At 39.2% G+C, this 13,084-nt stretch overlaps 1 protein-coding gene across 2 annotated transcripts in view; it reads left to right on the forward strand.

The window, feature by feature from the left end:
• st3gal3a (ST3 beta-galactoside alpha-2,3-sialyltransferase 3a) overlaps window positions 1–13,084 on the forward strand; it is a 33,296-nt gene that overhangs the window by 13,866 nt on the left and 6,346 nt on the right. For both annotated transcript variants that reach the window (XM_035652919.1, XM_035652920.1), the window contains exons 5-8: window positions 1,025–1,119; window positions 1,966–2,029; window positions 5,627–5,722; window positions 6,133–6,319. In XM_035652919.1, coding sequence (XP_035508812.1) covers window positions 1,025–1,119; window positions 1,966–2,029; window positions 5,627–5,722; window positions 6,133–6,319 — 442 coding nt within the window. The remainder of the gene's footprint in view (window positions 1–1,024; window positions 1,120–1,965; window positions 2,030–5,626; window positions 5,723–6,132; window positions 6,320–13,084) is intronic.

A 13,084-nucleotide genomic window follows, 5' to 3' on the forward strand; every position in this document is an offset into this window, starting at 1 on the left:
TATGATAAAAATTACAGGACTCTCTCATCTTTTTAAGTGGGAGAACTTGCACAATTGGTGGCTGACTAAATACTTTTTTGCCCCACTGTACAATTGTACACTTAAGGTTAAAGTCAGCCACATATATTATTAGCCAGCTCTAATTATGTAGTAATTGCCTGGTAGCTGAACAGCTCTGTGTGCAGCATTATGTAAGATAAATGTAACGAGCTGTCGGAGAACCCTGGATATATCATCTGATATCATTATTGCAGTACAGTAAAATAAAAAATGTGTCTGTTAAAAAAAGATTATTATTGGCCCATATATTAATGATTAACTCAACTCAACTCAAAATCCAGTATTTGGCAGGCTATACTCGGCCAGATTACAAATTTTGATTACATTTTCTTTTGCCATGCTACGTACAAATCAGGGTTTGCTGCCGCAGCTTCTTCCACCACCCAGACATCCTCTTTATGTGCTAAGCTTTTGCTGTTGTTGATTTGCCTAAGACTTGCTCCAGCAGAATCCTTGTTGCTGCTTTGCTTAGATTTTTTAAGCTCCCTCAGAGAGCACAGTCCTTGCTGCTGAATCCAACTGTTTAAACATTAGTCATAAATGTCCATTCACATGCACTGTCCAGGTAGTTTCCCGCCACATACATCAGGGACTCAACGCTTGTCAGTAAAGGGGTGCCGGTTCAGTCCTTAGACCACAAGGGTAAGTCTTGATGGGAAAGTGAATGGGCCATGCTTGTCTGCTTCTCATTACCACCCTTCAGTTGTGACTGGATATCTGCTCCCAGCCTCACTGTGTGAAATCTGCAGCTCTGTTCTCTCCCTCACACTTGTCTGAGTTTGTTTTGGTGAAGGTAAATTCAGACAGGCTGGATTAGCTAGAAACCTGATGCTCTAAATCCTCTTAAGAATTAATCAGTACATCTACACACATCAGGGCCGTACGGGTCTTGGACAGATATTGCATCGATGAATACCCTTTTTGGTTCTCACTTGCTGTAACATGTTGTCTTTTGCATCAACAGGTTCACCAAAGTGGCACCCATGTTCCTTGATCCAAATTACAAGCGATTCTCCAAGATCAGTGACTATTTGCCTCCGTTTGGAGTAAAATCACAAGGTATGATTCTTGTCCAGATAAACTAAATGGAGTGCATTTCTCACCAGCTACAATTTTTCTAACCACTAGCTGCAAAAATACCTCAGCACTGTCAAAGCCTCAGTATGCTTTAGACCTTTTTTAGAATTTGGACACCTCTAAAGGCAGGGTCACGCAAATAAGTCTTTTGTGTGTCTTTGTAGTCTTGACACAATGAATCATACAAATGGGAATAACTGAGCACCCTTTGGGGGGTCAAACCCTACTTGCACAACTCCTAACACCTGCTTGAAGTCAGTGTAATTGTCAGAATGTTACACAAATTGTGAGGTTTCAGACGTTGTTAGACGATCTGACTCTGCTGTTTCTTTTATTAGGAACAATTCAATCTTAAGCGATGGTGTAATGGATTTATGATGTGATTGTAGCAATTGCATAAGCCTAGTGCTGACTTGTCACTGAGCCTTATAGTCAAATCTGACAATAACAAGGTTGTCATGACATAACCTCTCCCTCAGCTGGCTTCCATCAGGCAGAAAATGTGTTGTTTAAAAATGCTGTTCCATTAGTTGGCCATTTCTGTACAGTGTCTCACACATAACACTCCCTCGTAGGAGCTAGTGGAGTGTCAGTAGGCCCCTATCTTGCTCGGCCACCCGTCTTTAATGGTTGTATAACATTGTAACAGGAAGAAGTGTCAGCCCACCCAGCCGTTGGCTCCCGGCCTGCCTCATTTATCACAGCTAGTCTAGTTCGGCTGGAGATGAGGGATCCATAGCTAGGTGGAATGTGGAGAGAAGAATTGTTTCACTTTCATCCTCATCTCACTTGTTGTTCTCTCTTTCTGCCTCTTTCTCTCTCTTACAGAGAAGATCATAGATATTCTTCTGTCAGCTACTAAGAGCTATGGCCTTGGGGAAGAACTCGACAAGTAAGTTAGTGCTGGTTGTTCTGTCATGATCTGATCCATACAGTGCCATTATCAAAACATCCCCTACTTCCATTTTCTTTAATAATCTGTAAAGCTACTATTCAGAGAGTTTATAAAGTGTTGATGTTGTCTGTTTATAACTTTTAAGAATGCACACACAAGCCGTGGTTCTATCCAAATGCGTCACAGATTTTAACTGAATTTTCTGCAGAAGAAGCAAAATGCAAATGAATGCTTGTTTGCATCTGTTACCATTGTGCGATTATTAGGGAGTTGGTTCATAAGATAGGCAGTAGGTGGCGGCAATGCTCTAATCAGAAAACAAGGACAAGAAAGAGCAACAAGATGACGTAATAAAAGAGTGTCAATCAAAGCTTTAAGTATAAAAACAAATAAGAAATAAGGATGGAAATATGACATTTCTGTTCATGGATGTCTTATAGAAACATGAGGAGACTGTCGGAGCGTAAACAGTTCATCAGTCATGAATCGCAAAGCTGCGTCAAGTTCCGACAGCCACTAGAGCTGATCATGCCCATTCTAGACAATGCTGGTGATTCCACCAGAAGTGTCTCTCTGCTCTGTATATCTGGCCCCTCTATTTTTTATGGAAGCTGCACCGCTAGATGCCACTAAATCTCAATAAATGCAAAACATACAGCAATACAAACAAAACTCTTTATACAGTACAATATTTCATCTGAACTCATCAATTGGTATAAAGGTTGAATCTAGATTTTTCAGCACAAAATACACAAATCTCTACTTTTTTTTTTTTTTACAGTATACTTAGATTACCTTCATATCTTACATTTATGGATAACCCAAACTAACACACAAAAATAGCTTTAAATCCAGTTCTTCATTTGACCCTCTTGAGCTTAAAGTGCCCAATTTGGAAATCTCTCTTAAACAGTAGCTTCTGTTAATCTTGCCTGAAGCCATGTGTTGACCCTGGTCAGGAAAATGGAAATGGTGAATGCTTTTGTTGTCTCTATCTCTTTCTAACGGTTTGCCCCTAAAAGCTCCAACCGCTTTCTTACATGATGATTACAAGTCATTATCTCTCTTTGTGGCTAACAGTTCAGTATCCACATATTCTGTAAAGACAGAAAAGCCACATGTTATTGTATATATTCTAAATAAAATGTCTGTCCATGTTATCTGAAACCCCAACATTAATGACTGGATCCGTTTTTGAAGTAACTGTGTTGTTTGATTCAACTTTGTGTTGAAGTTTTTGTCTTTATATGGAGCTCATCAGTTCCACAGACACTGTGTACTGACCCTGTTTCATCAGCCAGCTTAGACAATTAGGAATGTGTTTATTTTTCCACCCAGAATTAAGCAGCGCAGACTAAACACAGGACACATGTTGTACTGAGTCTACAATACAACATTATAATCATAATATTAACCAAAGTGTGACACATTGACTTGTGTTAACTGTCCCACTTTGTTCATGCCTCAGAAAGTATTTCACTTGAGAATAGAAGAACAGTGACATTAATAGTCCTCAGAACTCAAAGTTTTTATTTTAGAGTTGTTGTTAAAGCTGCAGTGGGTAACTTTTCTAAAAATAACATTTCGTCATATTTGCTGAAACTTTCACTATATCCTGACTGTAGTACATGAGACAGGTAATCTGTGAATTGATCCAAGATAGTTGACTGTCGAGTACAGATGCTGGGAAAGAGCCACCAACCCAAAGTGTCTATCTTTCTTGGCTCTGATTGGTTGTTATTGTTCCGACATATTCTTGTAAATACCATTAGGAGCACTAGAGGAGCCAGAGGAGGTTGATTTTTTTCACAGATTATCTGTCTCGTGTACTACTGTCAGGATATAGTGAAAGTTTCAGCAAATATGACAGAAAGTAATTTTTATAAAAGTTAATATCTATTGCAGCTTTAACTGACACTGATCCACAGAAAAACGACTTTGATATGACACTCCAAAAGGATCAGTGACACAGCCTGTTGCATAACACGTTAAATTGTGATCAACTGTGTAATAAAGTGATTGTGTGTTAAATAGACCAGTATATGGAAGTCCAACACGTGTTAAGTTCATTTCCTGGCAAAAACTACACCCTGAAGACATTCCACACAGATTTTTACATGTTTCCAGTGGACAGTGTAATAATCATTTACTGCTTTTCTCATTCCCTTTGGCTCAGTTTGTGGAATGTTCTCTAAACTTTAAATACAAAGGACTGGCTGCACAGCAGTCATGGAAACTCACAGGTGTATTAATAATTGCAGCATTCAGAGGTCTTGCTGTTGTCCATGCTGGCTCACTATCACTGGGACACTTTATGGAACTGAGCCATTGTTACTGTTAAGTCCACCTGTGTTTTCCTCTTTTGTTTAGCTGAATGCCAATTTGTATCACACTAAGCTTTGTAGATTCAGATTTCAACAGTAGGTAAAAGTCAATACTGTATTATACTGATGTTCAGGTTTCTTGAACCTGTCCACCAGTTTTGAGTGGAACTATAATAATCAGATGTATCATTAACAGAGGGCGCTGAACAATGCAACGACATGTAGAATATGACACGCCCACTTTGGTTCCCAAAGGAAAAACCTGCTGTTTTTTGGTTGTTGCTGGTTCCCTGTTGGTGGCCTAAGAAAAAGTATAGGCATATTTGTGTGCATGCAGTAAATTTATTTGTGTAGCAATGCGTTAACAAAATGGCATCCATGCTAACAAAAACAATGAACAAAACTGCGATAGTTAAGTAAAAAAACTGCAGTTTGTACCTCCTCAGTACACTAGTTGTGATTCCTCATTCATTATTGTAACCTAGCAGATAGTTTGCCAATTTACATCACAAACATTCCATAGACATTTATGTCTGATTATAATAACTGAAAGGATTATTTTTCATGTGATGGCTCAAACGATGAAAAAATGTTTAGATGTTGTAAAGAAATGTGACAGTTTCTCTGAGAATCAACTGTGTTTGATCAGCAAGCCATGTGCAAGTGATTTTTGTGCAAATTGTAGACAGTTGTACGTGCGCCAAAATACGTGCAATTTGCTTGAATGAATGAGATATTCAAATCTGTTATGAACAACAAATGTGATTTTGAATGGATTTTTTTAAAGAAAACTATTCTATTATCATACAAGAATTGAACCAAAGCAAATCATATAAACTTTGAAATGGCCCCGCTTTAAATCCGTCTTGAGCAGGTCATCCTCATCAACTGAGTGTGTTTAGTGAGGGAGGGATAGAATTGTAGGCATTAGGGATGTAACTGAATATAAATCGATTATTGGATATAAACTGATAATTTGCTCTAAACAATGGCAAGTTTTACTGTCCTGTCGACCAACTCACACAATTTAACTATAAACAAAAGAATATTAAGTGTATGTAGAGATTAATTTCTCCATTTGTGTAGATTTTTTTTGCCTGGTTTACTTTTATTCATTTAAATTGTATTCAAGTTCTCACCTCACCTTCAACTGGTTAAAGTCAGAGATTTAACACTCCTCTTTTGATGTCTAATGTTTTTATATGAGAACATTAGGGGTAAATGAAGTACTGCAGTACCATCACAATGGTGTATGTTTTCTGTGTTATAGTATGAGCTGTAAGACGTGCATCATAGTAGGGAATGGAGGAATCCTGGCCAACAAGTCTCTGGGACAGAAGATTGATGAGTTTGATGTGGTGGTCAGGTACGATATTAAGTAGCACACACACTTTACTGCCACTTTTTCTGTTCCTTGAATCAAGGGTCTATAAATTGCATATCAGCATCCCTCTTCTCTAAATATCGGCATCTGCCATTGAAAAATGCCATATTGGTCAACCACAAGTACATTAGTACACTGACAATTTAATAAAAGTTATTATTAGGTACTGTCGTCTTCCTGTCAGCTTGAACCAGTCTGACCATTCTTCTCTGACCTCTCTCTTATTAATGAGGTGTTTTAAGCATGGACTGTCTAATTAAAAATGGCTGTACTCTCCGTGACTGGCCAAGAAGGTTGTACAGTTGCATATTATAATGATAGGTTGTAGGCTGTTTTGATCATTTTGGACTGTGCGTTTTGTGATTGATTGATTGTGCAGCTGTGTGCTGCAGGTTAAACGAGGCCCCGGTGAAAGGTTTTGAGAAAGATGTCGGATCCAAAACCACCATGAGGATCACCTACCCAGAGGGGGCCATCCAGAAGCCAGAACGCTACGAGACTCAGTCCCTGTTTGTCCTCTCTGCATTCAAAGCTCAGGACTTCAAGTGGCTCCGACACATGGTCTTCAACCAGAGGCTGGTAAGGCTGCTGAACTGTTCATTTTGCTGCTGCACCAGTGAATGCAGTTGTGGACAGACAGATGGTAATAGGGGTCACTCACTCATTTCACTCAGTGGCACTAGGTGGACAGTGAGAATGTTTCCATCATCTTGTTTGATTTTACTCATTATTTCATGACCCCAACTACAGTTCAGTCATCAATGTTCCTATATGTATATGATCTAAAAAAGGTGGCTGCACATGCATTCCCTTGTTTAAATAACAAGGCTTTGTGGCATGCAAAGGCCTCTGGCACCACAAACCAAAGGAAACAGCAGCAGGGTACAGGCAGTTTTCTGTGGGGTGAACTAGCAGAAATGAAACTTAATATCATCACAGCAATGTATCAAGGTATTATATTCAGCGTTCAGTTCTCCAGTTGGCAAGACCAGCAGATGGCAGAGGGAGGTCAGGAGAAGACAACTGTGTGAACTTCTGTGTGAAGTCTCTTACAGCTATCTGTCATTTGTAAAGATGCACACCGTTCTGACACAGGTTGCTATGGCTGTACTAGATAACTTTATCGTGCCTAATGCTGGGTTTAGACATGTTTGTCCCTGGCCAATCATAACTTGCCGTCTTTTACGGTCTGTGTGATTTCATCGGGTGGGAGGTATGAGGGATCGACTTCCAAAGCCGATTTCCGGCAGCCTAACCAGTATGTATGGTACTGGCTGTCTTGTGTTGTCTGGACCAGCTCCTTCACACATGTACTTTTATGAAACTTGAAACATGAAGGTACGTGTCCACAGGATTCTCTATTAACTGTTTCCCGTCCCGGCTAATGTCTGCTTTGTTGATGTGTTCATTTGTGTGTGCATGTGTGTTTGTACTCTATTCTTAAACCTCTGCATTGCACAGTGCAGGTACTGTTACAAGTGGTATCTTTAACTCAAGGACATGGCTGCATTCTCTAAGGCTATAACACCATCAAAAGAAAGTATCAGACAGACTATCTGTAGAGCTGTTAACAGCACTGAACTCTGCTGTAGGTAGCGCTGTAGCACATTATGGACAGAAAGATGAACCAGAGATGCAGTGCAGATGTTTTCAAGCAGCCCATAGCAGATTTAAATGCATCAGCAAGAGAAACAGCAGCAGAGACCAGTGTCTTGATTTGAACATTGAATGACATGAAGAGCAACTCTTTTCCATCAACATCCAAGATTTTGTCTAGCAGGTATGGGTTGACCCTGCTAACAGGCCACTAACAGTGTGAACAAAACAACGGACTGGAAATGAGTCAATCTGTCCATACAGTTTGTGAAAGGTTATTGCCTGCCATGCTGTTATGCTGTGTTGTAGAGAGTGAGAGTTACCTGTGTATAATAATGACATGTCTGCATATCAATATTGTCCCTTTGTTTAGGCCTTTAGCTAGTTATTATAAGCCTCAATATCAACCCTGCATACCAAGGCTGCCTCCTCTGCTGTCACGTCTGCCTGTGTCTGTTCCAGCAACTAGCTGTGGGTACAGCCTTTATGATCCTGCATGCTTGAGTGGGAAGGTAACACATTCCTGCAGCCAGAGTCACAACATACCTGCTGTGTACTCCCTCTCCATTCCTCCTCCCTGACAGCAGAGAGCAAATGGGGTCAAATGCTCACAGACCTCCAAATAGATCAAAATAGGAAGATAAAAGCACAGTAAAGCACTACTGTGATCAGCTGATCGTTTGTGTAGAAGACTCATCCCAGAACTCTGTTGGTCTTGTTGAACTACACAATCACCCCTTGTCAGACACTAAGAACAAAGCAAACATTCCGGCGTGTTAACCCACCGCCATCTAACAGCACAATACATAAACAAATGTACAACAAATGTACAAACATATAGGCACAGCTTCCCTAAGCACAAGACACAATATACAAATCAAACTGCATTCATTAGTGCCAGCCATTGAGATTGTGAATTACCTTCCTGGGATTCATTGACTAAAAACACATGCCTATTTAAAAGAAAAAGCACCATTACTACTTGCATTACATTGTTGCTATAGTTCTTGCAAGCTGCTTTGATAGGCAAACCCAACTGTTTAAGATAATATGTCAATCAAGGCACTATTTATAACCACTTGAAGGACACCTAACAGGAAGACAGCTTGTTTGATCACTCAGTTCCCCACCTATTGGCCCTGGAGGGAGGGGAGAAAATGTAAATGTACTCCAAGAATACCTCAGATATTTTTATTACATTGCTTGATTTTGATTGATGCATCTTTGGAGAATTGGTGGCAACATTTTTTGCTCTTTGCAACTCCCAGTCAGAGGGGTGAGTGGGGAGAAAGCAGGAAGCCAGGGCTTCTTGTGAATATTACCAGGGTGGTCCCAGTCCTGGATCACATTTTATCTCCACTGACAGGTGGAAGCAGAGACTGTATGCTGGAGCAGCTGTATTGCTACATCCCAATAACCCTTTGTTGTCTACAGTGGAAATGCCACTTTTTTTTTAGCTCTAGACATACTCTATCACTTTTTTACACTTCAGGTCTATTTTTTATTTTATACGCACATATATTTGAACCATTTTAATTGTCGTGCATAAACCAGACAACAGAGAACATTGCTTCTCAAACTGCTGTCTTAATGGGTATGAATGAATTTATAGGTTTAACAGTTAGCTGCAATGTTGAAATGAAATGAAAGGCGACCCACACCTTCTGTAGATAAAAACGTCTCATTCTAAGGTAACAAAAATACAATTCCTATATTTAGATGATCATACGCTAATGAAAAAATACTTATGAATGTTATGTTTCAACAGCATCTCCCTTTACACTGTCCTGACATCAGAATTACAGAACAATATTTGAAACTTTTGGAATATAAAAAAGACAATCCCAACAATCACGTCCACTTTACAGAGCGGCCAGGTGTTCAGAGGCATGAAAGCAGCCAAGGATCGAGAGAGAGAAAGACTATGGCTTTTAGATGGAGTTGGACACCATGTCATATGAACTTCTTTAAGAATGGTGAACTCAGTGAGTAAAGGCAGCACAGGTGTGACATCTGACACTGCCACACAGCCAGGTTGAATAAACAGTAATGGTGTTAAAGGACTTTAAAGCTGATCAGACTGGTTTCATTTACAACAACACTTTACAACAGAAGATCAGGTTCCCTCCCCTAGAGCAGGGGAGTGCAGACAACACAGCAGTTAACAGACACACACTCACTAGTTATGGATGGGCATGTGTTAGCTAGACAAAGACTGATGGCACAGAGATATGGAAACTGGCAAAGTTTGTTTTTTTTCCACATGATGCATCAACCAATGGCTGTGATTTCTATTATAAGAGAAGAAACCTGCAACCTAAGTCCTACACAAATCTTATTCAGGTTTTTTTTCTATATAAATACCTTTAAATCATAAAACAAGATTAAGTGTCGTTAGCCCTGCTAGCAGCTCTGTGAAGCTGTACATAGCTGTACTCTTGCTAAATGAGTTGAAGCTAAATGCTGCTAATCAGCATTCTAACATGTTCACAACAACAATAACAATGCTATTTGACATGTTTACCATGTTAGTTAAGTATGTTAGCATGCTAACATTTGCTAATTAACACTAAACACCAAGTACAGATAGGAATGTGTTTTGAAGGTATTTGGTGATAAACCGAAAAACTGGACAAACTGACGGCTGAACTGACGGCGCAAGATGAAAAGTTAAACAAAGTTGTTACAATTCATCATTGAGGTGTGTACGAAATTTCTTGGCAGTCCGTTCAGTAATTCTTTAGACATTTTTACTGTTTAAAACTGTTTTTAAAGTTTAGTCATTAGGATACAGTCTGGTAAACATGAATGTCTATACAAAATTTTGTGTCAGTTCATCCAGTACATGTAGTAATATTTGACTGGATGTTCAACTATATAGTTGACGTCATACAAATTACATGGTTGTAATTATATGTTATAATAGTTGTTTACCTTTACCTAGCATGACACTAGTGGCACGGTTCCAAAAATGGCAATGTTTGTCAGTCTATCTTTTTGGTCTGAAATATCTCAACCACTGTTGAAAAAATTGCCATTATTTTTGTATTTATGTAGAATTCAAACATGAGCTTAAATTGGAAAAGTATTTGTGGTACGAAAACATAAAGTAGTTTGTTTGTAATTTTAGGACTCTAGAATACCTCCCAAGTCATTGGAAGATATAAAGGGCCAGATAGAAAAATAGTAATAGTAAATAGTTTGGGAGATGAGTATCATATTTAGTTTGAATGTAAGAAGTTAAGCATAATGAATTATAGAGAAAGATATCTGCCAAATTATTATTTAAACTATCCATCTATGTTCATATTGATTTTATCATTATAATCAGAAAAGCCTAATGTTATTTGTAAAATAGGCGCCTTTTTGAAGAATGTCCTTCCTTTGTGTAAGAAACATGTCATATTTGTATATTCTGTTTGTGCTCCATACCATGTGATCGTGGTCATGAGTTGCAAATAAATTAAATGAAAATATATTCATTGGATGGATTTTGATGACTTTTCATTTTATTTCATGACATAAATGGAAATGGAATATATTATTCATAAGTATGTTTTCATTAGTGTATAATCACCTGACATTAAGAATCGTTGTTTTTGTTACCTTAGAATGAGCTGTTTTTATCTACAGATCCACCACCATGTTTCTACAAACCAAACAGGTAGCTCCAGATAGGGCCTTTCATTTTCTTCAAGAGTTTCACAGCCACTATAGTTTCTCCTATACACTTTACAGCCTGATCTCATTCCCAGGTTGTCAAACACGAGTGGTGTTCAGTTAGTTGCAATTTGCAGCTTTATACTGGTCCTTTAAGTTCCTGCAGTGGAAAAAGGGATATAAATTAAGTTGTGAAGAGTGAATGAGTTGGATACTATTGCAGCTCTACTTAATGACATAGGCTAAACTGATTTACTGTACATAAACTACCGTTGCTCAAGGTAGATTTTATCTGGAGTAAATGTATGTAAACATATTCACTGGTACTGTTATTAAAAGGATGTGAGAATTGCTTGTCATTTGATCCATCTGCTGTGTGCAGATGGGTTTGCCACAGACTGTTGTGTCCTCCCAGTGCTGCCAGCAAAGCAGGGGTGTTGGGTTCCAGCTCAGATAGAAGAGAAAAATGGTCTCCGTCAAACAGGATTAGCATACTATCCGTCAGTGAGGAGCTTAGTGTAACAGGGTAACAGTGCTATGCTAGTAAGCTAATAGCTCATATCATTTCTGTTTGGTTTCTCCTGGCCCCTCACTCCAGCATACCTGAGCAAACTTAGGCAGGTATCCCAGTAACTGTTCATAAAGAGCCATCAGGACTGCTGGGCAGGCTGCTAGTAATTAGTGTAATGGCCCCAGGTATACTGATACAGGGGCTTCCTCCTCTGACTGGCTCTGTTTGCTCCGCTTGTTTTTCATCAGTGTTTTAATGGTGTTGACCTCTCCCCTCAGGCTTCAGCTCAGGGTATTGCTTTCACTGTGCTGCTTAAGCACCATCATATTTTCCACCCCTGTCCACTTTGCATCCCATCCCACCAAGTGATGGTAATAAGAACTGATCACTATTCACAGTGTCAGTATTAATGGTGATTATCCAGAATTAACATTTCAGATAACAGATACATCTGTCAATAATATCTTGTTTTGTGTTTCTTAAAGATTGATATGAACTTCTTTAATAAATACATATAACTAAAAAGCAAGGAATCTGTGTCTGTCTGTATGTCTGACCTTCACATGATTCAACAACCATTCATCCGATTGACTTCACACTTGGCCGGTTTAACACCCAATGAAGTGCAGTGTCTATTTTGAAGCAGTTTGGTGGCACTATAATAACTAGGGTTGGGTAAAGAACTCTGAACTTTTCAAGGGTGCCGACCGAATTACATTGGTACTACTGATTACTGATTCACATTAAATCAATTGGTGCCAGATTTCCCTACCTGAGAGTGCATTTGGGTGAAAGAGTAGACTACAGAGAGAAAGAGAGAGAGCTAGACTAACGTGGGGTCACCCCTGCAGCTTGTTCCATTCACAGTGATTTAGGGCATGCAGGCTGTGTAATGCAAAATGCAAAGCTGGTCAGGGCAGCATGTCTAACCTGAGGATACATCTGGTCAGACACAAAATATATCTCCAAGCTGAAGAATGTAGTGTTACTGTGTTTGATAGCCTGAAAGCAAAGTCCCCCACAAGCAGCTAATGTTAGCACGCCTGTATCTTAATTCAGTCAGGCAACTTCAGTAACATCTTCAGGGAACTAATTAGGTAGTTGGATAAGTTGTTGCTGGAGGTAACAGGGTGTTTTTCACTCTTGGTTGACGTTAGCTGACAGTTTTACTAGTCACAGTAAGCCACAGGGCTGTCAACTCGCTTTTCTTATTACAGAGTAAAGTACCATTGGTTACTGGTACTGAATTCCAAGTACCGGTATCAAATTCAAATTGAATGGTACCCAACCTTATTAACAATGAACTTTACGTTTGGTCTGTAACTTTTGAACGCCTTTTCGTGTCTAGATCAGTTTTCTTTTTGATATTCCATGTACTGTAGTTCTGTTATAGCTAGCCCTAAAAGTTTGCTCAAATGCTGCCATATCTGTCATATCCCCTGAACACTGTGCTATTGCAATGACATTTGGTGGAAACAAAATTATAAACGCAATACTTTTGTTTTTGCGCCCCCCATCGGTCCACTCATGAGCCTGAACCTTGAAAAGATCAACGACTTCCTCACTTATGTACACCC

This window comes from Morone saxatilis, unplaced genomic scaffold, assembly GCF_004916995.1.
Source record: "Morone saxatilis isolate NCDOM2014 unplaced genomic scaffold, NCSU_SB_2.0 Contig12, whole genome shotgun sequence".
Taxonomy (NCBI): domain Eukaryota; kingdom Metazoa; phylum Chordata; class Actinopteri; family Moronidae; genus Morone; species Morone saxatilis.